This window comes from Balaenoptera physalus (assembly GCF_965194825.1).
Source record: "Balaenoptera physalus genome assembly, chromosome: 1".
Classification (NCBI taxonomy): Eukaryota; Metazoa; Chordata; class Mammalia; order Artiodactyla; family Balaenopteridae; genus Balaenoptera; species Balaenoptera physalus.
In genome coordinates, this window is record NC_138882.1 from 80,329,034 (window position 1) to 80,352,447 (window position 23,414).

Here is a 23,414-nt window from a genome sequence, read left to right on the forward strand (position 1 = left end):
TCTGTTTCAAGGTGACACCCTTAGCACTGAAGACACAGACCACAGCTGGGGATGAAAGTTATCCCACGCCTTCCTAGATTGTTACCTTCTATCCGGTGCTCCTATTCTTAAGCTTTCCTCCTCCACTCTCAGTCCCACTCACCATTTTATATCACTGACTCTGCTCCCTCATCTGGCACAGCACACGCCCAAGGCTTGAGTCACCGGCTCTCTTCCTAGTTGGTAGGCCCTAAACCCTTTTGTGAAGTACTGTATAGTTTCCATGGCCTGTTTCCCCCAACTCAACCTGAGAGACGGAGGGACAAAGAAACCGGCCTTGAGAATCTTTTCAGGATCTCCCGCTGTAAAGCCAGTAGCCAATCACATGCGCACAATTCAGTAACGTCATCGGCTGCTGAGCAGAGTCCGGAACTGCTCCTTGTCCCGGGCCTGGAGTCCGGCAGAACTTCGCCAATTGTCCCAGCGCGCCCGCTCCAGAGGCAGCGGGGGAGGGCGGTGGGAGAGGAAAGAACGAGAAGGGGGCGATGGGACCGAGGAGGATGGGTAGGGGAGGTGGGGAGGGTACGGGGTGGCAGGGGTGTGAGACTAAAAAGATAAGTGGGACGTGGTCTTAGGGTCCACGAGAAGAAAGGGGACGAGCAAGAGAGTTGCAGAATCAAAGGGAAAGAAGGGTGAGGGAGAGGAGAGAGTGGGGGAGGGAGGGAAGGGAGTACCGGGGAAGGGAGAGGGATGGGGGAAGGGAGAGGGTGTTAGAAAGAGTCCTAGCCTCGGGATAGGGCTCTAAGATAGCTTCAGAGGTTCACTGGCCTTCAAGGAGACGCCTCCCCTCTCCACTGTTCCTCAGACGTCCTCCAGGAGGTTTGAGAAATGACTCTGTTCCCGAACAGGAGAAGCGCTAATGCCCAAATGCGGAGGGGGAGTAAAGCAGTGGAAAAAAAAAAAAAAAAAGAGTATCTGTAACAGGTAGAAGTAGGCAAGAAAGCGAACAAGGAAAGTGTTGGTGAAGAGAGGCAAGAAAGATGAGGATGGGAGAAGGAAAGGCGGCCAGGAAGAGGACCAGGGCGCTCAGATCCAACAGAGAGTCCCCCTGGGTGCCCTCGCCCTGCTACCTTCTGTGGACATCAAGAATGGAGGCAACCGGAAGTTGGTGAGTGTTTCTCGGTATTTTCCAGGTCGTCTGTTTGTGGGCGCTTCCACACACAGTGGGAAGCCAAACTGGTTGTGCTAAAGCTTGGAATGGTGGAGGGACAGGGAGAAGCCAGAGAGGGGTCAGTGCTCCACACCACAGTATTGGTACCTAGTGCACCAAGTAAGCACTAAATAGACCTTTGCTCAAATGGATAAAATAGCCATCTCCTACGCTGGCATAGGGCTTTCAGTTTGCAGAGTGGATTTTCAATCATGAATTCATGTCAAAACAACCTTGAGGGAGAGGCAGCCAGATACAATCGTTTTTTTTTTAAATTTTAATTTATTTATTTTTCTGGCTGTGTTGGGTCTTCGTTTCTGTGGGAGGGCTTTCTCCAGTTGCAGCAAGCGGGGGCCACTCTTCATTGCGGTGCGCGGGCCTCTCACTATCGACGTCTCTCTTGTTGCGGAACACAGGCTCCAGACGCGCAGGCTCAGTAGTTGTGGCTCACGGGCCCAGTTGCTCCGCGGCATGTGGGATCTTCCCAGACCAGGGCTCGAACCCGTGTCCCGTGCATTGGCAGGCAAATTCTCAACCACTGCGCCACCAGGGAAGCCCAGAATCACTTTTTAGAGATGAGGTTTAGAGGGGTTCAGTGACTTACCTAAAGGCACACAAGTAACACCCTCTCAAGGATCCTCTTTCTCCTGCTGGTGGTGCACTCAAAGCTTTTTCAACAGCTTCTGTTTCTTACAGCATTTCAGTCCATTGTATTGCAATTTACTTGTTTCGTTATCAGCCTCCTCATCTAAACTCAGAGTTGGTGAAGAGAAGGAGCCTTCCCTTATTCATCTTTGTATTTTCAGCACTTAGCCCATAGTGGGCTCTCAGTACATTTAACTGGCTCTGGTAATTCATTCAGTCACAATTGGCACTCTGCTGTGTCCATTCTTACTCAGGCAGAGCATGTCTTCTGTCCAGATAGCATAGGTTTAGTCTTCATTCTCTTGCTCCTTATTTCATTTGTGCTGTTTTCTGCCTTCTTCTCAGTTGCTTTTCTCCTTGCTTATATTCCTTTCATCCCTCCCCTCCTCCTGCATTTTGCTGGCATTTTTTTTTTTTTTTCTGAATAGGATGAATAAGTGAAATGATGATGTCATTCAAACTAAACTGAATTCTTTAGATGAGGGGTCTGATAACTAAACAAATAATCTCCAATAAATGGCATATTAGGGATATGCTTGATATACAGTACTGTCCCTGTAGGTTTACAAGGAACTCACTCTGGTTTGTTGTGTTTTAAGAAACTGATTAAGAAGTAGCTGGGTTTTTTTTTTTTTCCTCCTGGAGGTGATATTTTACCTTGTAATTCTCCAAAGTACTTATGATCTCATGTCTCCTCTTGAGAACTGTCTGTTAATATGCCTGAAAGTTTTCTTGCTGTTTTTATAAAATTGTACACCTGTAATGATAAATTCCGAATAGCCACTCCCCTGGGTGCAGATGAGTGATTATAATGTTATTCACAGAAACATGGATAAATGGCAGAAATTATAACCTGGAATGTGAAAGCCTTGTTCTTTGGATTTAGAGCTTGCCAACTGTTTATGACATCAGCATAAATTCCTTCAATGGATTCAGACTCAAAAGGAAAACTTAAGAGTGCTCTGAAAAGGTGGCATGCACTTTGAAGTGGAAATAATGACAGTTCTGCTCAGGCAGGGTCATTGGAAGGAAATGCAGACTTTGAGTCCACAAGACTGTTAGTAAGGGGAGGGCCCAGGTTAATCACATTGAAAAACAGATAAAGAGAGCTCCAGTCATATGGGTCATATTGTTTCCCTGCTTAGAAACCCTCACTGACTTCCCACTGTCTGCAGATGATATCCAGATTTGTTAGCCTGGCTTATAAGATCCTGCACGGTCTGATGCCATTATGCCTTTCAGCTTTGTCTTTTCTTTACTTCACTCACCCCATATCCCAGACATATGACGCTATTTGGAATTCTTTCTATAAACCCTTTCCTTTCCTGCATACATTCCCTTTCCCACAGTCACTCTGTTGATAATGCTCTTCACCCATCTTCACACATCTAAGCCCTAAAAAGCCTATTTTCTGTGGCACTTCCTTCAAGAAGCCTCCCCTGATTCCCTGATTGCCTCAGATGGAAATAATTTCTGATTTTTTTTTTTGAGTCACAACACTTTATCTACTTTTCTTAAATTATGCATCACTCTACTTTGTACTGCAAGTTTCGCTTTCTTCCTAAATTTTAACGATTCTGCAGGTAGGGTTGATATCTGATTCGTCTCTGTATCTGGTACTGGCCCTAATACAGCATATTGCACTTAGAAGGTGCTTAATGAGTACTTATTTAATAAATGAATCCAAGATGCTTAACGTCTTCAACTATGAGAGCTAGGTTCAAAATCTGCCAGTGAAGAGGAAATAGCAAACCAAAAAGGCTAGGAAGAAATGGGCCAAGGAAGAGGGTAGATCATCCAGAAGCTGAAGCTCTGTAAGTTTACAAGATGGGTGGAAATCTCTATTTATTGATTACCTTCTGTGTGTCATGATCCAAGCGAGGTGCTCTATATGCATTATTCCAGAATAACCCTTTAATAGGTATTATTATGCACATGCTAAGGATGAGTTAACTAAGACTCAGAGACTAACTAAGACTCAGAAAAGTTAAGTAACTTATCCATATGATGCATCCAATAAGTGTTGGGATAAACTTAGATCTCTCTGACCACAGAGCCCAGACTTTCTGCATATCTTCAGTACACTGCCTCCCTTTGCAGGAGCATGTGCTTCGTGTGTGGGGGGGGGGGGTGGGGGAGGGCAGAGGTTACAGGTGGAAAGATTCCTTCTTGCATTGCTGGCCTGGGGGTGCTCACCTAAACAAAATTCACAACGCTTACCTGCACTATGATAAAAATAACAGTGTAGCAAGTTGGAAATGAGTGCTTGTGGTGGTGGTGTGATTTGTATCCACTGAGTTACATTTTTAATTGGATTTCTTGGTGTGTCTTCATCTATATCTTTGGGGGCTCACCCCAAAGGCCTTATAATTTGGGATGATTCTTCAGTTAACCAAGCAATAGACGTGTCTGGTTAAAACTAAGAGTGCCCTCACGTTTTCATAGCACTCTAGCACCTAGGCTACGAACTAAGATTATCTTCTTATTTGCTCTCAGTTGTCTGGGGGGTTTCTTAATTCTTGGTCAATTTACTCATGGGTTCCAGTAGCTTTAAGACTCCCAGCATTTTAAAGGACAAAGTAGCCCTATCACCCACTGATTTCCTTCTGATTAATGGTTCATATTAAGAGTAGCAGAGGTGGGAACCAGGGACTTACTAATGTGCCTTTTAAAGCATACATTGGCACCTCTGATTTCATTTTTCATCCATAGTACAGGACCTCACACATAGTAAGTGCTCAATATTTATTGAATAAATAAATAACTCAAATGAATAAAAATGTATTATGTTTCCAATTTAAGTGATGCTAGTAAGGAAGTTTATATGTCAGTATAACCCCTTATTGCTTGGTTTATGTATCTTCTCTGCCCTGTCTGTTTTGGGAATCTACATCACATGGGCCTTAGGGCCATGTACAGGGTCACGGGTGCACATTTGGGATGGTGGGACAAGGGGACAGAGCTCCCCTGCATAACTGTTGCTGGCCTTGCCAGTGCTTGGGTCCAGAACTCCACTTCCCAGATTATAGAGAACACCAGCTCCCCGAGTAGGAGTTGATGATGATGGTGATGATGATGATGACGATGATGATGATGATGATGATGATTCAGCATTTCTCTAACTCCAGAGTTAAAAATACTCTTCATCCCAGCCTACTTGTTATTCCTCACGACTACCATGACAGGTGGGTGGAGGAGTGTTATCTCCAAGGGAAAAACACATTGGGGGCTCTGGCCCAGAATGCCGGAGGGACCCACTTTTAGAATGGTTTACCCACCCCCATCACTGGGCTCCCTGGCCAGGTGATCTCACTCTGATTCTTCCCTAACACTAGCTACGCAGTGAATTCTTATATGTATTTCGATCACACACTGAAGAGAATGGCCATGAAATCAGAACTAGAACTCAGCGCCTTAATCTTTTCTTTATGCGCGGAGCCACATTTTTCTTTATCAGTGAATGTCTGCTTCCGCATTTGGAGGAAAGTGGACCAATCTCACCTGAGGCCTGATTTAATCGATCACTCCAAGATTTGGGAGGGGAGTTACTTTGACCTGAGTAACTTTAGAGCACAACACCCTGATCACAAAGGACTCTCTTTAAACTTAATTTTCTCCATTTGCTCTTAGGTTGCCAGGAATTATGCTACTTCTGCAGAAGTTACTGTGTAGTTTCCTAGTCTAAGACACTGAGGGCAGGAGTGTCAAAATATTCTCTCACTACCTGCTCTACGTTCCTTTCTAACTTTGTCCTCTCCAAGCTCCCGATTCGCTTCCATTCCCAATGTTATAGTGCGGTCAGACGAAAGAAAGCTGGGGCCATAGAGGTAAGAGTTATTCTGTCATGGGGGCTTGTCTGTCTTTTCAGGTGTACTTCCTTCCCTTCCTGTTGCTCTTCAGGGCAGGCCCCTGTCCCCTCCCAGGCAGTAGGATCCCCTAAAGGATCTCCTTGCTCAGCTCAGATATGCTCCGGCTCACATCCACTTCAGAGCGCCACAGCTCAGTCACGCTTCAGCTGCCTGCCTCCCTGATCTAGGCCTTCTCTCCAGCTCGCTGGCCTCTCCACCCTTTCTGGCTTGAGCTGCTGAGACCTTGCTCCTTTGTGTTCCCTCCCTCCATTATTTCTGTTGCTGTCTGGTTTTCCCTCCTGGAGTCTTGTTTATCTACTTTCTCTCTGGCTCCCAACAGCCTCTTGGGCCCGAAGTCACTACTCTCTGGGTGTAGCTTTACTCTCCCAGGAGGCGTACATGATATAAGTGAAACTGGAAGGTGAATAGGGTGGGGAAGAGAACCTTCCCTGTAAGAAGTCCCTACTATACTGATTAGCCTCATAGCTTGGTAAAGTGTGGCCAAGAGGTACAGATTTATAGAACCAGGGATCCTATTCTGTTAGATGATCCAAGAGATTTAGGTTTGGAAAGGACGGATCTGGGCTCAAACAGGTTTATTATTGCATGAAGGCAGATACCTTTTGCTTCCATCCTAAGCAGTTGTTGAAAATGAAAGGCTTTTGTTTCCTGGGATTGGAATGGTGTGGGGCTTAGCTTTTCTAGGCTGAATGGAGAGGAGGGAATCTTTAAGGTACTTGGCTAGTTGGCTAGCTTGCCTGTGGTGGGTGTGAGGGTGGGGTTAAAACAAAAAGCATATCTTGATGTTAACCCTCTTTTCACTGAAAAAAAAAAAAAACCACTTATTCCAAATGTTTTCCTATATCCAAATGTTAAAAAAGTATACAAGTTTAAGTGCCGTGAGTAACTATATTTGATACAATTGCTAAAACCCTGCAGTCAATTTGCATGTTCTAGTCATTTTCTACTGACCCCTAATGGCCAGAGGTGGTTATTCCTAAGATCTTTTTGAGTCTTCTAGACAGAGGATGGAACTGATGTCCTTTCTGACTCCCTGTTACCAAAGTTCAGTAATTCCTTGCCTTCTCTTTCTGTACCTCATTCTTCCTAAAATATTTTCCCGTCTATGATTCTTAGAAGCATAGACTTTTAGAGTTGATAAGAATCTTAAGTAGCAGCTAGTGCAAACTTCCCATTTAAAAGATGAAGAACCAAGGCTCAGAGAGGCTTAGAAACTTAAGCATGGTCACACAGGCAGCTAGTGGGAGCTGTGGTTATAACCCCAGTCTTTTGTTCTCGTTGCCATTTGACAGCAGTCCTGTGAACTAGCTAATTTGGAAGTTAAGTTGCCATTTAGTGTGATTTTACTTCCAGTGACATCCACTCTTCCTGCTTCCCATCTCCCTGTGCATTGTAGTGAGGAACCCCAGGACCCTAGATCTCAAGGGAAGTAACTCTACTAAATGCCAGGCAGGTTAGAGAAGTTGGGGTGAGATGAGGAAGGAGTCCCTGAAGGTGCGAAGAATGGCATCGTCACAAATGTCGGGGACTTCATGGCACATTCCAGTTCTCACAAAAGAGGAGGCCGTGGGGCAGAAGCTACTTCCATGCCCTTTAGGAGTTAGAAGGGTGATGAGGAGGACAGGCCGTGTGTACGTGTGCGTGTTGGCATCTGTGTGGTGGAGAGCTGGAGGCTGCTAACCTCATTGTGATGTGGGAGACAGAGACTAGAAGAGAGAAAAACGCAGAGGAGCTTTTCCTATTCTTGAGCTGGTGAGAGAAAAAATCTGGAGGCAGAAGTGGGCTTGCAGTAGGCTGAGGGGGGCCTCTCGGAGACTTAGTTAAGATTCTGAGGAGCAGAGACTGGGAAGTGGGTGGCAGAGAAGGAGGTGGGGACAGCTGTTGCTTTGATTTGCTATTGAGTCAGTGTTCTCGGTGCATTAGCACTGGGAGGGAGCCCTGGGCTGGCCCCCAACAAAAACAAGCCCCTCTGGAGCCAATACTTTGTTGTAGTAAGAACTGCAGTTGGGAGACAGAAAGGAAGGGGATCTAATCCCAAAAGAGCCCCTTCCTCGCCTTAGCGCCTACCTTCTAGGACTGGGCTCTGTGTTCCAGACAAGTGTCTAGTGTTCTGTACTAAGAGGCTGGGGGGGGAGGTGATGAGACAGAGCAGAACGGATGGCTCAGTAAGGGCTGCTGGGAGCATGGGTTCTGTGCAGGGCTTTGACTTTCATCAGTTATTTCTCAAGCAAGTCCCTAAGGTCGGGCATGAAATCACTCCAGTTGATGACAGCCTTGAGCCATTTTAGAAGTGTCCTTTTACCCCTATCTCCTCATTCCCTTCCCATCATGCTCACATGCTCAGAAATCACAACAGGTATGACCTGGAGTCTGTATTCTAATGCAACAGAGAGTCAGGAGTCTAGACTTTGAACTCTCAGATGTCCCTTGAACCAAGTACAGGCACTTTTATACCCTTTCCCTAAATGTATCTAGCTGCTTTCACACGTATGTAATAGAACTGGGGAAAAAAATCACCCCATCTTAGGAAAGTACTTAGGAAAGGATACATAACAGAGTCAGTGTGGAGTAAATGAAAGCATAATTCAGTTCAACTTGTTGGAAAATATGTTTAGCTATGAGAAAATAGGGACTGGGAATGGGAGGGAAAGCCCAGGGACCCTGGGGAGAAGTAAAGAACAGATTCCCTGAGGAATCTCCAGCCAGGTGCCAAAGCCTTGCTCCTAACCCTCCAGAGCCTCAATACCTGTTTGAGTGCGTGGCTGCATTCCCTTCTCAACAAGCTCTATCTCATTCTTTGCTCTTTAATGCCGCACTTTAGATATTTCAGGTTGATGGCTTGGTGTGGCGGGATAACAATGCTGTGAAAAAGTTTAATTTGTTAGAAGTCAGGCAAGAAAGCACTCATCTCGGCTGGCTCTCATTTTACTGACTTGTTTTCACTGTTTCTCTTCACTGGGTCATCAGAATCAGGGTGTGGATGACAGGTGCAGGGCAGTGATTAGGAGGATCACATGGAGAAAAAGGTGGTCTGCTCTACACACCCACACTACTCCGGGTTCCCCTCTTCTGCCAATCCCAGCTGAGATGTAGTCTCTGCCCTTCACCTTTCTCACCTAAAAATGTATTTTTCAGCAGGTGGTTGTTCAATTAGCCTTACTTTGGGCCTTCCTGGGAATTTAACCCTTCTGTGAGATAGACACATTCTTCCAAGTCTGCAGACCTCACAGTTCCCGATATGGCCAATAATTCTGTTCTGACCCAGAGATCTCCTCCTCTCCTTAAATCTTCATTGAGAATCTCTTCTTCAATGTGGATATACATTCGATTTTGTTCCCCAAGATGCACATATATTCCAACCTGGTTACTCTCTTTTTCTCCTTCAGTATGTGTCCCTCACTACACACATGACAACTACCATTTTCATTATTTGTATCTCTGTTTTCATTTTTTTTTTTGGTCATAAACATAGCTTTTTCTTATGACCCAGATACAGAGCCCTTTTCACCAGCCTGTTATTAATCAGAACCCCTAATGTCCAGCAAACCATATGGTTTAAACTCAGATTCTCCCCAAAGCAGAATTCAGGCTCTCTCTCCTGCTCAAACTCCCCAGGAGAGGGCCAGAATCCTCTTCTCCCCAGGGCTGAGGCTCAGTCCATCTGTCACTGACACTGGACTCCGGGGCTTGGAAACCAGAAGAGAGTTGGCATTAAGCAGCAGTAGAGGATAAATGAGAATGTGTGAGGCCCATGGGCTTAGTGATGGTGGGTTTTATATTTGTTTGAGATTATAGGATGGAGATTAGAGGAGGGAATATATAATATGTGTTTGGAAATTTCTTCCTTAAGAACTAGAGTAAGAACTAGTAAGAACAAGTGAGTATAATTGTCTCACTGTTAAGTTTGCATTTGCTGAGGGACAAATGATTAGGAGCAGACGGTAAAATGGGCCCCTCATTTTATTATAATGAGAGAACTTGACTCCAGGCTCTTCAAAGACTGACCTAGGCTAGGCTAAGTCTTAAGTTACTTGTCATCGATGTATTTATTAGAGGTTTGCTGGGTTTCCAAGGAGCATTGGGTATTTAAGTCAGAGACTCAATAAACCAGTTCACCTTCTGGAGCTTTTTACTCTGTCTGAGGCTTTGGCTGGAATTCTAGAATCCAAATTGGAAGCAAAGAGCCAGGTCCCAGAAGAAAAATGAATACAAGAAACAAGGATCTGCATATTCCCAATGAAATCTGGTATTGGAAGTATAGTTCTCCATTCTATTTTGCTAACAGCTGGGACTATATGAAGGAAATGGAGAACTAAGTAATGGCTAGCTTAGAGATGAATGGCTGAGATATCAGCCTTCATTTCTTTTTCTTTTTTCCCTAGGGTGAGGTGATGCATCTGACCTTTCTGACCCTGAACTGGAAGTAAATGAGCCAAAGGTGCTTATAATTAGCAATCAATACACAATTAGTGTAGGTCTAGCTGGGGTAAGGAAAAATAAATCCTTAGAGAAAGCAACATTTTAGTTCTTTATATTATTTAGCTTTCTTATTCTCCTGGAGACGTCCAGGAGAAAGATGGAGAGAGATGAGAGGGCTAAAGAATCCCAGAGGTAAGAGCTCACATAGAAGAATGATACACATATTGAAAAAAATGTTGGAGTCTCTGCATGAGAATCCTTTCAGAAACATGTCTGCTCTTTATGAGAATGGGGTCTCAGGGAGATGAGTAGATGGGAGAAACTCCAGCTGTTACCATAACCCTAATTCTATCTTCTTGAAGGCTCGCTCATGGAGATAAATCACTTCCATTACCTGTCCTTGAGGAATGAAGTTTCTCCTTGTATCAAATAAGGAAATGGAAGAGGGGTCCTGGAAATTAATTCTGGAAACCTGTCTCCCCAGCCTCACTCTGGTGTAGGTCATTCATAAGTGTTAACTATTATATGAACTATTATGCAAAACTGACATGGGGAAATCAGCATTTAGGGGAAGAGAAGCTTGTGTGGCTTTGATGTGATGGGAGGAACAGGCTATCTAGTCTCAGACTGGCAGGGGCTGAACATTCGCATTGGGATCATTGGCAGTACCCCAAAAGAGTAGCAGAGTCCAGTTTAAAGATCCATCTCCTGAGATCTGGCCAAGGACTTGGACTCTGGGATAGGATGGTTCTATTTAAGGCCATGTAGTCTGTACTAGATGGTTATAATGATGAGGGACATGAGTCAGGGATTTGATATTTATCTTCTATGCCTCTCATATAGTGAATTCCTCTATTATCTATTCTGATAACCTATTCTATATGTTGTCTTTACGTTTACTGCTAAGGCTGAGGGGACAGGAACAATGGGTACCATGACAGGACAATTAGAGTTGGTTGTCAGGCTCAGAGTGGTGTTAAGAGGTACATGCTCATAAACTGAGTAGGACTCATTTTGCATTCCACATTTATAGTGTATATGTGGTTATAGTATATGAGCAATGCTGTCTCAATCTAAACCATGACTATTTGTAGTTCTGTTTTAAATCTATGAGTCCAAATATGGCAAAACATTCAGTTCTTTTGAGGCCATCTGAGGTCACTCTATGTCCTAGTCTCCTGAACACTGCAAACAACACTTCTTTTCAACCTCAGTATTATTTGCTCTTTCTGTCCCCTTCCTACAGGGGATTAGGTGGTAATGAAGAATCTCCAGATCTATATCTACAGGTCTTGTTTACCTCTTTCTGGTGGAGCAGGTCAGGGATCATAACGAAGATCATGTGTGTGTTTGTGGTAGGGGGAGGGAAATTCCAGCCCCGTTCTGAGGGCTGCACTGTAGAGAGTAAAGAGATTAGGAGCTTGGATGGGGAGCAGGACCACGGAGAGCAGCAAGAAGAGCCTGGAGTGTCCCTGTCAGGGGCTAGCACCATGGAGAGCTCAAAGCACCTGTGGTTTGTTCCACAAAGAACAGGGCAACCAGGATCGTAGGTGAAGGCAGCCAGCTCTCAAACAAACCAAACAAACCAGACATCAGGGCTTCTGCTAGGATCATGCCACACACATCACTTGCTCTCAAAGGCCTCCTGAAGTACTCTGTTTGAACCTGCCACACATACAACCAAAAGATTGTGCTAAAAAGTGAGGACCGGCACCAGACTGAGTATCAGTGGTGGTGGAAGAGGTTTTGACTTGCTACAACCAATTATGAATGAAATTAATAGTATCTTTCACTGTGGGAAAAAGAGCACCACAAAGCCTGTGTCCCCTCAGAGACACACTAGGCATGAGGAAACCAAAATGTGTATTACAGTCAGATAGGGTATGAGATGTATCAGAGTCCGAGTGCTCTAAGGCACCCCAAATTGCTGTGAACAGTCCAGTCTTGATCATACACAGAAAAATGGAATGGATTATGACTCTTAAAAAGGGTACTGTCCTCAGGACTTAGAGGCCTCTGTGTTAGCTGGGAAATTTGGCCACTCTCTTTAGACTTAGGGGAATTTCAGTAAAGGGACAGATAGTTCTCTCTTTCAGTACTTGTTGCTTCCGTGAAGAATAGGTAGCTTTAATGAGCTTATATTTTGTAAAAATCTCAGCAGCTTCATGTGTTCAAGACTCTTGACAACTTGACTTCTCAGTGCTAGAATGGATGGATCTCCTTGTTATAACAGGATTGGATTGGGTTTTTACTTGGGTTATAAAACCTCTGAGCATCAGCTGGTTCTGACTTTGGAAAGAATCATCTCTGCTGCTGGTCCTAGAGGAAGAAGCAGATCTTTGGCCCCAGAGACTTGTTCTTCTCTATTTTACAATTACGTGGAATGTTTGTTCTTAATTTGACTGAGTTCTTAGAGACCCTGAATCTTTTTCTGATGGCTTGCTTTTCTGGTGGTTTGTTTCTCTCTATTTCTTATAAGCATTCCCATGAGGATTGCTATTCTCAGAATGTATGGATGGACCTCTAGGACATGACCTTATCCAGGAAACAAAATGTTCCAGTACGTGGACCTATAGCCAATGATTCAACAGGAAATACTAACTTTTAGCCTGAAAAATGAAAGGAGAAGATATAATTAACAAAACTATCTAATACCCTGGCTTTTTCATTCAGTAGTCAGTAAGGAGCTGGTCCAGTCCACAGCTTGCTTTCATGGAGAACCTGGAGCCTAGATTACCACCCTTCAGTGAAATTCCGTTACCGAGAAATAGATGACAAAAAAGGGATTGTTGAGCTGGTTCTATTGGAGTAGGAAACAGCAAAGGATGTGACTAGCCACAGCCCCAGGGGTTTTATTATTTCTCTGATGATAACCGTGGGGATCTTTTCCTAGGTTATTTTTTTGTGACCTAAGGACAAGCAGCTTTTGATTCTATTGTATATATTATTTGGACTGCAAGAAAGTAGTAGTAATAACAAGGGGTACCAAAATCAGATCTAAGGATTTTCAGAGCAATGGCACAACTACTTAGTCTGCTGTTTCAAAGTGACCAGAGCACCAGAAAGATGCCATCTGTGGAATTTTATGGCTGCAGAACTATGAGTCATTCTTCAAGTGAATAGTGAATGTCTCCAACAAGGCGCTCTTGAAATTAGATTTGGCCCTCCTTTTCTCCTCAGTTGGAAGAAGAGAGAGAGAGAGAGAAGACACCTAAGGGTAGTGAGCTGTCTCATTTACTGTCAGTCTAGGGCAGAGGATTTCAAACTGTATGTGGCAGAACCTCTGTCTGTGCCTTAAGGATTAGGGGGAGTGTAGGGGAAGCCAAGAGGAAGGGTGAGAGGGCTCCAGGTCTTACTTATCTGTTTCAATAAGAGTAATTCTCCTTGGATCTGTTTTATTTATTTGATAAAGGAATTTCACATCTTTAAAGATAAAAGTGAGAAAACCACTGTACTAAAAGAAACTACTAAAACCAACAGTGCTGCCTAGCCCTAGGGCGAGCTTAGGACAGAATCTTTGGTGTAACTGCTGGATAGGCAGCTGATATGCCACAGCTTGGACCCCACATCAGACAGACTGGTTCTGCATAGTATCAACTCAACTCTATGACACCAGTGTCTCTCTGATGGTTTCAACTTCTTTGTGCCAGAAAATGCACATGTCTGAAGGGAGAGCATCTCCTTCCCAGGGGTTCCCAGCTGCAACTGGGAAGAGAACAGGAACAGAAACAGAACAGCTACAGCTGCAACTAGGAACAGAAACTGGATGGAGTAGGTCTGCCAAGCAGATCTGTGGGCAGCTCTAGAGCGAATGCCTGCTGGACTTCTCCGGCACACTGGGCATGATCTCTGCACTGGGCACCTGGCCAGGGGGCTGCAGAATGGATGGCAGTGGACGGAAGGTCATTGGGAAGGGAAAGATATTCATGTGTGAGGCAGTGCAGTCCAAAGTTAAACTGCTATATCCTGGTATAAAGCAAAGTGACGCTGCCCACTTGTCTTGTCTCTGCACTAGATCAACGCACAGAGTGCTGGAAATAACTTGAAAAGGAAGAATCCAAGGAAGTCTGGTTACAATGTTGAATGTTGAGCTGCTCACCAGAAAGACAACCGCAGAATACATTAAGTTCACAGGCCTTGTATCCCCCAAAGCTGGAACTGCCAACTTCTGCCAATACTAGTGGACAAACGTGAGAAGGAAGGGGCAAGTGGCAAACTCTGAATATCTAAGCCATTCCTGAGTTTCTAGCCACAGCACTCATGGCCGGGTTCAGATAACAGTTGCTTGCCCTTCTCCAACCTCTCAATCCCTGTTCAGCCTTATGAAACCCCCCCAAAAAAAATGTATGCTGTACTTCAGGGAGCTGCATACCCCAGCAGCATATGAAGTTTGTTTTCCTCATTCTAAATGGAAATAGCCGCTCTGCCATACACCCTTGACCACTCCAGCATCTGTGTATTAGGATATCTTGTCCTTAAACTTTCACACCACATCTCTTCTTGTTTTGGTCAAATGTTACCAGGTAAGCAATCTACTGCCTAGCTCCCTGCCCAGGGTCCTCAGGCCAAGTCAGGGGTACTAGACACACCTTCTTCATGATCCTGGGCAGAATGGCCTTAGGATCACCACCCATGAGCATTAAATCTATGCACCTACCTCCCCCATCAGAGTGGGTCTTTTTTGATCCTGAAACTAAGAAGTAGAATTAATTTAGATAGAAGATCACATGTGGTTGTGCCTCTTGTACATCAGTACATCCTGAGACATTACAACCAGACATATGTCCACTGTCTGGACAGATGACGATCTACAAGGAAAATGACGCTTGATTTGACTCTTTCTTGGGAACAGATCTCCCTCCCCATCCCCAAATTCTCAACCCCTCCTCCGGACATTCTCCATTCAAAATTTACTGCCTTCCACTCTTCCCTCAAGCCACTGCTCTGAAATATATATATGGATAAAGCATTTCTCTTCCTCTAAACCTTAAAGCCTGAGTAGGGGCTGGAGCCCAAATTGAAGACCAAGAAAGAATAGTGCAGTAGGTGAAGAAAGACTTGGCTAGGATATGGATTTACTCTCTTCTCCAATGTTTACATCCTAGAATTGAGCTCACAGCTTTCTGGGATGACTTCATTCTGTTTAGGTCTCAGCCTGGCCCCATCAGTTCCCACTGCCGAACAGGGGCAGTTTGGGTCATGGTCGTCTCTCTTAAACCCAGCTACCAGGATGGGAAGGCCAGGGGCTGCAGCTGAAAGTCAAGGCTTAGTAGAGACTCGTTATTGTGGTACATACACCCAGCAGCCTCTCCTTGCCTTGCACTTAGCCTGCCCTCCCTCAGGACTCTCTTCACCTCCTCAGTGAGTAGGGTCATCAGTACAGTCCTCTGGGGAAGGGGGATTCCACACAGGGGAGAGGATGGGCTGCTGTCTCTATGGTGACTTGGGCAGGAACTCCCTCGGGGAGTGTTAATGGGTACAGAGTAGAAGGACTCAGCCAGCCAGCTGTAGGTAGGGGATCCCCAGTGTCCTCATACCAGCAGAAACTCCTTTATCATGATGGAGACAGGGCTGGGGGAGCAGGTCAGGAGAGATGGAGCAATTATTCCTCCAGCACCCTGGCTCTTCGCCTGTTTCCTTCAGATGAAATTCTCTACATCATCATCCCCAGTTTCAACCCCTCCCCTCTCCACCCCCGCCCCGCCCTGTGCCCATCCCTTCTGGCCACTGGGTCCATCACCCAGGAGCCGCCTCCCCTTTCTCCTCCCCTGCGGTTCTTTCTGTTTTTCGTTGGCATCTGGCCGGGCATAGCCACCACCCTCCCCTTCACTGTCCCCACATCCCTTGGCTCTGCAGAGGTCCCGGTCCCTCTTCCCCTCCCCCAGCCCAGCCTGCCTCAGATAGGGGCGGGGGAGACCGAAGGATGCATTCCTTTAGTCCCTTCACAGCCTGCCCTCCCTCCTCCAGGGACCTGAGGCTCGAAGCTGTGGCTCCCTTCCTGGTCTCCCTACAAACTGCCCCCTGCCACTCCATTAATCGTCAGCAGCCTTTAAGAAAGCTGAGGTGCCCCGACAGAGCTGACCTACATAGCCCGGTCCAGGGCAGGAGGGGGCCCCAAGTCCCCTCACCCCTGGCCCCTCCTCCTTCCCCCCCCCCCACCTCCTTCATCTTTCTACCGTGACAAACCCAAGAAGGTTTGAGTTCCTGACTGAAGCAAAGGGGGCTAGGCAAGACACCCCACCCCAAATTTGGCAAATCAATCCTTAGCCCAGGAAAGCTTTGGGTTTTCTATGCATTTCTCCTCCCCAAATATCTTCATCCTTCCCTTTGCCCAGCCTCTCCCCACTGCCCCCCCGCCCCCCTCCTCCGCTCTCGTCTGGGTTTCTTTTACCAGCTTCTGCCACCGCTAGGGATGTTGCCATCCCGGGGCCCTCTCCGCCCAGTGTTGTTGTTTTGCTCCAAGGAGAAGCCCCCCACTTCCTTGCCCACGCCCCCCTCAAGAGCCTCACCCAGGCTCCCTTCCCTGCCCACTCGGAGCTCCGCCGTGGGTGGGGGGGACAGGCTGGGGAGCAGAAATGTTTGCATACAGCAGTTTGGGGGATTGCACTGGCTACCCAACCCCTCCAGACATACATACACAAACACCCGACACACGCCCTGACTGAAACAGCGACAAATCTCACTCCGCCCCCAACACACACTGACACAGACATACACACAGATACTGACACAGAAACGCAGAACCAGACACCAACACAGACGCGCACACCCAGACACACACACGGACATCAACACATCCATACCCCGGGATGCTCATAACAGACCCAAACCCCGACTGCACACGCAGACACACTCGACGGTGTACAAGGAGGGGGCATACCCGGCACACCCCACGATCCACAGAGACACGGACGCTCAGAGACAGACACAGGGGTATCAGCAGCGGCTGGCGACTTTAACCCCCGCTTCCAAACAAAGCCAACAGGCTCCCTCCGCCCCCGCAGCCGGTCGGAACCCCCGCCCCGGTCCCTCCCCACCTCCCCTGGCGCCGCCCCCTCCCTCACTCACCGTCCTGGGAGAGGTTGGCCCCGCCGGGCGCCCAGCAGCTGGCGAAAAGCAGGAGCAGGGGCAGGGCGGAAGGGGCCCCCATCGCGCTTCCCGGCCGGCTCCCTGGCTGGGCGCTGGCGAGCCTGGGTCCCCAGGGACTGGGGCTGGGGAGGGTGTAGACGACGACACTGACCCAAAGGGCGCCCCCGAGCCGCTTCGGAGCCCGGGGCCGAGGCGGGGACCGGGAGGGAGCCGGCGCTGCTGCAGTCGCGGGGATTAAATAGGGCGCTCGGAGCAAACCATTCGGTTGGAGGTGGAGGGGGGGGTGACGGGGGCTGGGCTGGTCGCGGGGGGGACAGGTTGCCGCATTCCCTACTGCCCCCCGCCTCCTGCACCCCCTCCGTGCAGTCGTGGTGCCTTCCACCTTCTCCCTCGGGAGCTCCACCAGCCCGGCACGGGCGTGGAGCAGAGGGAGAGAGCTGGCTCAGCAGTGGGACCTGGCGCCCACCCCTCTTAGGCTTGGGGTGGAGGGAGGCGGGGGGGTCGGGCAGGGCCCTGGGCCAACTGGCGGGAGAGGCCACTGCAGGCCTGGGCAAGGGCGTGCCCACTAGCCCGAGATCCTCCAGCCCCGCCCTCCCTCCTTTGGCAACCGGGGATCCCCAGGAGCCTTGGGGTTCCCCTATCAACGGTATGCCCAGGGACATCTCTTCAATGGGTAACCAGTTACCCTGGTCATTCTCCAAAGCACTAACATCCCTAGTTCCTCTAACCAAACGAGCCCCTAGTTATACGCCCAGTAACAATTTGTGGCCCCAGGCAATTTCCTTTGAAAGGCATCTTCCAGCAAGCCCCCAGGCCATGGGAATCAACACTTCCCTCAATCCCTCCTCAAAGAAACTACTCCCCATCTAAAAACAGTGACTTCCCTTCAGACTCTGCCCAACCAAGCTACCTACAAAGCAACTCAGTGGTTTCCCACCTTAATCCTTCCTATTCCCCCACTTTACTCCCACCCCTTACCCCCAATATTTTTCTTCTTAATATTTCAAAGGAGTTTGTCCTTCCTTCTCAAATTTTAGTGAGTAAGATTCCTGGGTGAATGATCCGATCTACAGACCCTCAGGAAGCTGCTCTCTTAAGGGCCAGTGCATCTGTGGCTAATGCAGTTCTTGCCCCTGAGGCCAGATATAAGATGAATGAGAGAGGTGGGGTGTCTGTACTTGCTCTTGGCTCAGGAGTCCCAAGCCCCTGGGGTTTGCTTTTTTTTTGTGATTGAAGTTCTGTGGAAGAGTCTTGATACATCTCAGAAAGAGATCCTTCTGAGTCAGTTTTGCTCAAACTTAGCTTTTGGGAATACATTCCTAAATTTTAGAATCTCTGAATCAAAGAATTTTATGTATATAAGGATTCTTAGAAAATATTTGGTCCAATCCCTTACTACACAGGTGCAACTGAGATCCAAAGGGCATGAATTGATCTACCCAAGGTTATACTGACAATAGTAGAAAACACAAGTGTTGCCTAGGACATGGAATCATATGATTTTTAAAGTGCCATCCAATCTTGGAAGGCCAATTTTGTCCCTAGATGAGGGATTTGGGCACCTGTCTTCTAAGCCCTGGACCAGTCCCCTCTCTGAACTGCCTGTACCTCACTGTGCTAATCTTCAACGTTTGGGCAATCTTTCCTCCTCTCAGATAGGCTTTCGCAGCTGTTTGTGATGGACTTAATGTCTCTGTCACCTAGTAACTCAAGGACAAGGATGTGGATAGTACTTTGTAATCAGTAAAGCTCTATATAAATGTTAGTCACTGGTGGAGAGGATGAGAGAGAATATTCTCCAGGAAGACCCTTGAGGATAGCCAGAAAGCTGCCCCTCTGTTTTTCTTCTCGCTGTTCGTGGAGTTTATCTATGGTTTCTGGGAGAAGAGCTCTACCTACCTCTTGAACACTTCCTGAGTGTTTGGGTGTTTATTAAGAATTATTTGTAAGAGTTTTTGACCACCTTGGGTTGCCTGACTTGCCTACCTTGACACATCTTAGTGACTCCAAACCGTTCTGCTGCCCTGGGGTTCTCTGCCTCCCTGGGGGTTCTCTGACACCTTGAAATGTGTGAGAGGCAAAGCTAGAGGGAGGAGTGTGGTTGAGGGATACAGACACCTGAATGTAAGAGAGAGGTGAGACTGGGCTATGGGGTGGGGCAGGAGGGGAGATAAGGGGAAAATTGGACCTTCTGACAGAGGTGGGATTAGGTTGGCATGAGTTTAGTCCGGCAGAGAAAAGGAACGAGTGGGTGTGTTTTCAAAGAGAGAATACGGCTTCAGAGAAGAAGGATCAGTCTATCCTAGTTAAAGAGTCTTGATGGATAAAGAGTATTATCTTTGGAGCTAGAAGAAGTTTTAGAGATCATCTAAGTGGGATTAAGAGAGGACAGGTTAGTGTTGGGGGGAATGAGAGTGGGGATGGGTGGGATTGGGATGGAAGGATGTGGGATTAGGTCCCAAGCTCCTGTAACTAATCACCTTTTCCATCTGCTACTCTGCCGTGATCCCCTTCTGCCTGCCCTTTAATTCTCTAATGACTCTGCTGGTCTGTCCCCACCCTCTACTGTAGCTGCACGGGATGAGAACCAAGGGTGGGAGGAGAGGGGGAGAGCTTTTGTGGAGAGAGAGTATCAGAGCAAGCAAATGAGACTCTGGAATGCTCTTTTCCTACTGGCTCCTTCTCTTTTCTGCATCATTAGCATCAGTTTGGCAGCACTTTAGTCCCTGGGAATAGGAAGCAGTCATTGGCTTTTAGAATTATAGGATAAAAGAGTATTAGAATTGTAAGGGACCTTCAGGATTACCTAATTAATACCCCTTGTTGAACAGATGAGGAAAATGAAACTCAGAGAAGTTAGGTGACTTTCTGTGTTCACACTGGTATGTAGTAGAGGGGTTAAGGTATTGGATAAAGGAGGCAGATATACTCTTGGGGGCAGGAGGAATAAGGAGAATCATTACGCTCCAGCAGTGTCCTCTGAGGAATTTCCTCTTCTGCGTATCTCAGAGTGAAAGGGTAGTGTCTCCTACAGAGGCAGATGTCTCCATTTGGAATAACTCATTACCTATAATCACTCTAATGCCCTTTGTCCCTGTGTACCCAGCATCTTACAGGCACCCTTTTCACTAGGAATAGAATTTTACAAAGAAAGCCTGACCTACAAGGATTATCCTCATCCTGAAAACAGGTAAAATAAAAGTATCCATGCTGCATTGTGATCTCTATGGTTACTTTTCACCCTAAAATGCTATGACATACAATCTGTGTTTCCCAGAGACTTGCACAAAGTCTGGAGTAGGTTGTCTGTGGGATTCAAGAACTGGTCACCACAGTGAAAACTGGGGGGAACAGTGAAGGGGAGTGGAGAGAAGGCGAGTTGTGGCTCCTGGGTGCCCCTATCCACTCAGCAGCAGCCTGGGTGGCTAGGGTTGAGGAATGTGGTGCTGGCACCGGTGCTGGGCTGGATGCAGCTGTGTGGGCCCTGGGCATTCCTTTCCCCACGCGCCTCCTCCCAGGGAGGGGGGAGGGCAGGAACTCGGCCTGAGTAGGGTGAATACTACATATTCATCTAGGAGGGGGATGACAGCACCTGAAGGAAAAATCTCAGAAGCCTGGCTCAGTTCTGCTTTGCCCTCTAACCCTTTGCCTCTGTATGACTTTTTCTTTATCAGTAAATTCTACACAGGTTTCCATATTTGCTTTCCCCTTTAATTTTCCACCCAACTAAACCAGTATTCCTCATATTGTTTCCTGTTTGTATTATACAGTTTTAATTAACCCTATCCTTAATAATAACCTTTGTATGTGTTCTAATTCTAACCTTAACTGAGTTCTAATTTCAACCCTAACCCTAATCTATTACAGACTCTAACTACTAATCCTAATACCAACCCCAATTTAATTGTTAATTTTAAGCAACATCTTAATTCTAACCTGTTATAAGCCACCAATTTAGGACAGCAACTTGCACGTAATAAATATGATCACAGGTACCATTTTTTGGGAATCCGTTGTATGCCAGACTTTGCACTGGGTACTTTACAGGCACAGTATGTCATTCAGGTACCTGAAAGTACCCTAATGTGGTTGGAATTATTAGCTGCCTTACAGATATGAGGAAATAAAGGTTTAATGAGATTATGTAATTTGTAAATAGTGGATCTAAATCCACTGTTGATGTTCATCTCTCTTTCTGCTAACAAATACTTTCTGATCCATCTTTTCCTAAAATCCTAATTCTGACTAGAATAACTTCTAAAATACTGAGTTTCTTGAAAGTATATTATTAGTTACCTTTAAAAAAAAAAAATAGTGGTACAAAATAGAAACCAAACAAACCAACGAAAAGGCCCAAATTTTCCCTGCCCAGAAACCCCACTGCCACTTTAAAACATTAATGTATTTATAGAGTTAAACTAATCAAACTATGGAAAGAAACAAACTAAAAGGAAAAGCCTCCTTCTCCTCCCCAGGCTTGCGCTGCCCCTGGGGGCATTGTTCCCTTTGGAGTTTTGCAGCACAGCTGCCCTGCCTCCCACTGTGTATCAGGAAAGCACTTAAAGTCAAAATAAATACCTACCAATGAAATCACCGTATATATGCAAGATTTAGGCTTGAAGCCCTCTAGACAATTTGAATTTATGATTAACAATAACTGTTAAAGGCTAAGCATGTGCCAGGTTCTATGCTAAGCTCTTTACATTTATTATCCCTTTTAATATTCACTAGCTCCTGGTGCAGAGTATGCCTTACCCCTATTTTACAGATGAGGACAGCAAGGCCTGGAGAAGCCAAATGACTGGCACAAAATCACAAAGACAGTGAATGAGAGACACAGGTTTCAAAGACAGATTTGTCTTACTACACAGCCTCAATTTTTAACCACTAGACTTAGCCAAGGAGGCTTGTTAGAGAAAGAGGTCATTTGAGCTTTGTTCTAAAGGAGAGAAGGGAAGTTGCTTGATATTAGAAAGGAGGATGACCTATGAGACTGTAGATAGACTCAGATCGATACGGGAGGAGACAATACAAGGGGAAAAGGAGCAAGATGGCTAGCAAATGGAGGGAAATGAGTAAAAGGTGAGAGCATAACAGGGAAATAGAACAAATATGAGCAGAGACCCGGGGAATTTTTTGTGATGAATTCAGGCAAAAATAAAATCATGTAATAAATATGTGTGCCACTGTTGTTTCAGCTACAGGCTGATTGATGTATTTTGGAAAGACAGTAGGCACACATAATCATCTGCAAACAAAAATACACGTTTCAGTCACATGGGTATCTGTAGCCTCTCCAACAAAATATCTCCACATCTCTCCCCTTACATTCCGTGCTCCATCGATATCAAATGGCTTGTAATTTCCCAAACATAGTCTGTTGTTTCATGCCTCAGTGTCTTTGCACATACTATTTTCTATACCTGGATTGTCCATCTTATTAAGCCTGATGAAACTTGTGTTTGTGTTTATTCATCCAAACTTTGATTAGGTGTCGTTGCCTCTGTTAAGCCGTCTGCACAGAGTTAATCACTCCTTGCTAGGTGCTACCGTGATATTGCATATATCCTTCCACTGTTACACTTTTTTCACTGTGTTACGAGAGTTTGTCTACATGTTTTTCTCTTCTAACTGTGATCTCCTTGAGGGCAGGAATAATATTTTATGAATCTTGTTATTCCCAGTGCTTAGTGTAGAAACAGAAAAGTAGTAGATTCTCAGTTAATTCTGCTGAATTAAACTGAAATATGTTTACAAACACGTAGGCTTAATCAACCGATTTTTTTTTCAGAAGCATGGGCACACTGATTTCATTGGTATACTTCCTGTACGTTTGTATGTGTTCATATAGATACAATGTGTCCCAAATTAGGTGAATGAGTCTAATACACATGTACACATATTTTCATCCACTTATTCAAGATACATTTTGTAATTCTGGGAGTTGACTTAGAGCCTGCCACTTCCTTTTGCATATCTTCAATTGTGGAAAATTTTTATCCGTGGAGGTTAGCTTTTAATTTTGAAAATAGCCGAAGTCTTTGGGATCCAAGCCTTATAGATAAGTGGTGGTTCATGTTGGGTAATACAAAAACAAGATTTGGCTGTAAAGTAAATAGTAAATGGCTTATAGGTTGACTAATATGTTGGTTCTTAAGGCAGTTTCTTTTTTTTTTTTTAATTTTATTTATTTATTTATTTAT

At 45.9% G+C, this 23,414-nt stretch overlaps 1 protein-coding gene and 1 pseudogene across 3 annotated transcripts in view; both read right to left on the reverse strand.

Annotated features, from left to right (window-relative positions):
- Positions 1-17,437, reverse strand: part of CADM3 (cell adhesion molecule 3) — a 30,255-nt gene extending 12,818 nt beyond the window's left edge. The window contains exon 1 of one of the 2 annotated variants that reach the window (XM_082424648.1): positions 17,191-17,437. In XM_082424648.1, the coding sequence (XP_082280774.1) occupies positions 17,191-17,272 (82 nt within the window). In that variant the 5' untranslated portion in view covers positions 17,273-17,437. The remainder of the gene's footprint in view (positions 1-17,190) is intronic. The other variant, XM_082424649.1, reaches the window with a different exon arrangement.
- The window catches only part of LOC309643660 (olfactory receptor 10J1-like), a 460,112-nt pseudogene that overhangs the window by 168,183 nt on the left and 268,515 nt on the right, over positions 1-23,414 (reverse strand). The gene's annotated exons all lie outside the window — the stretch shown is intronic.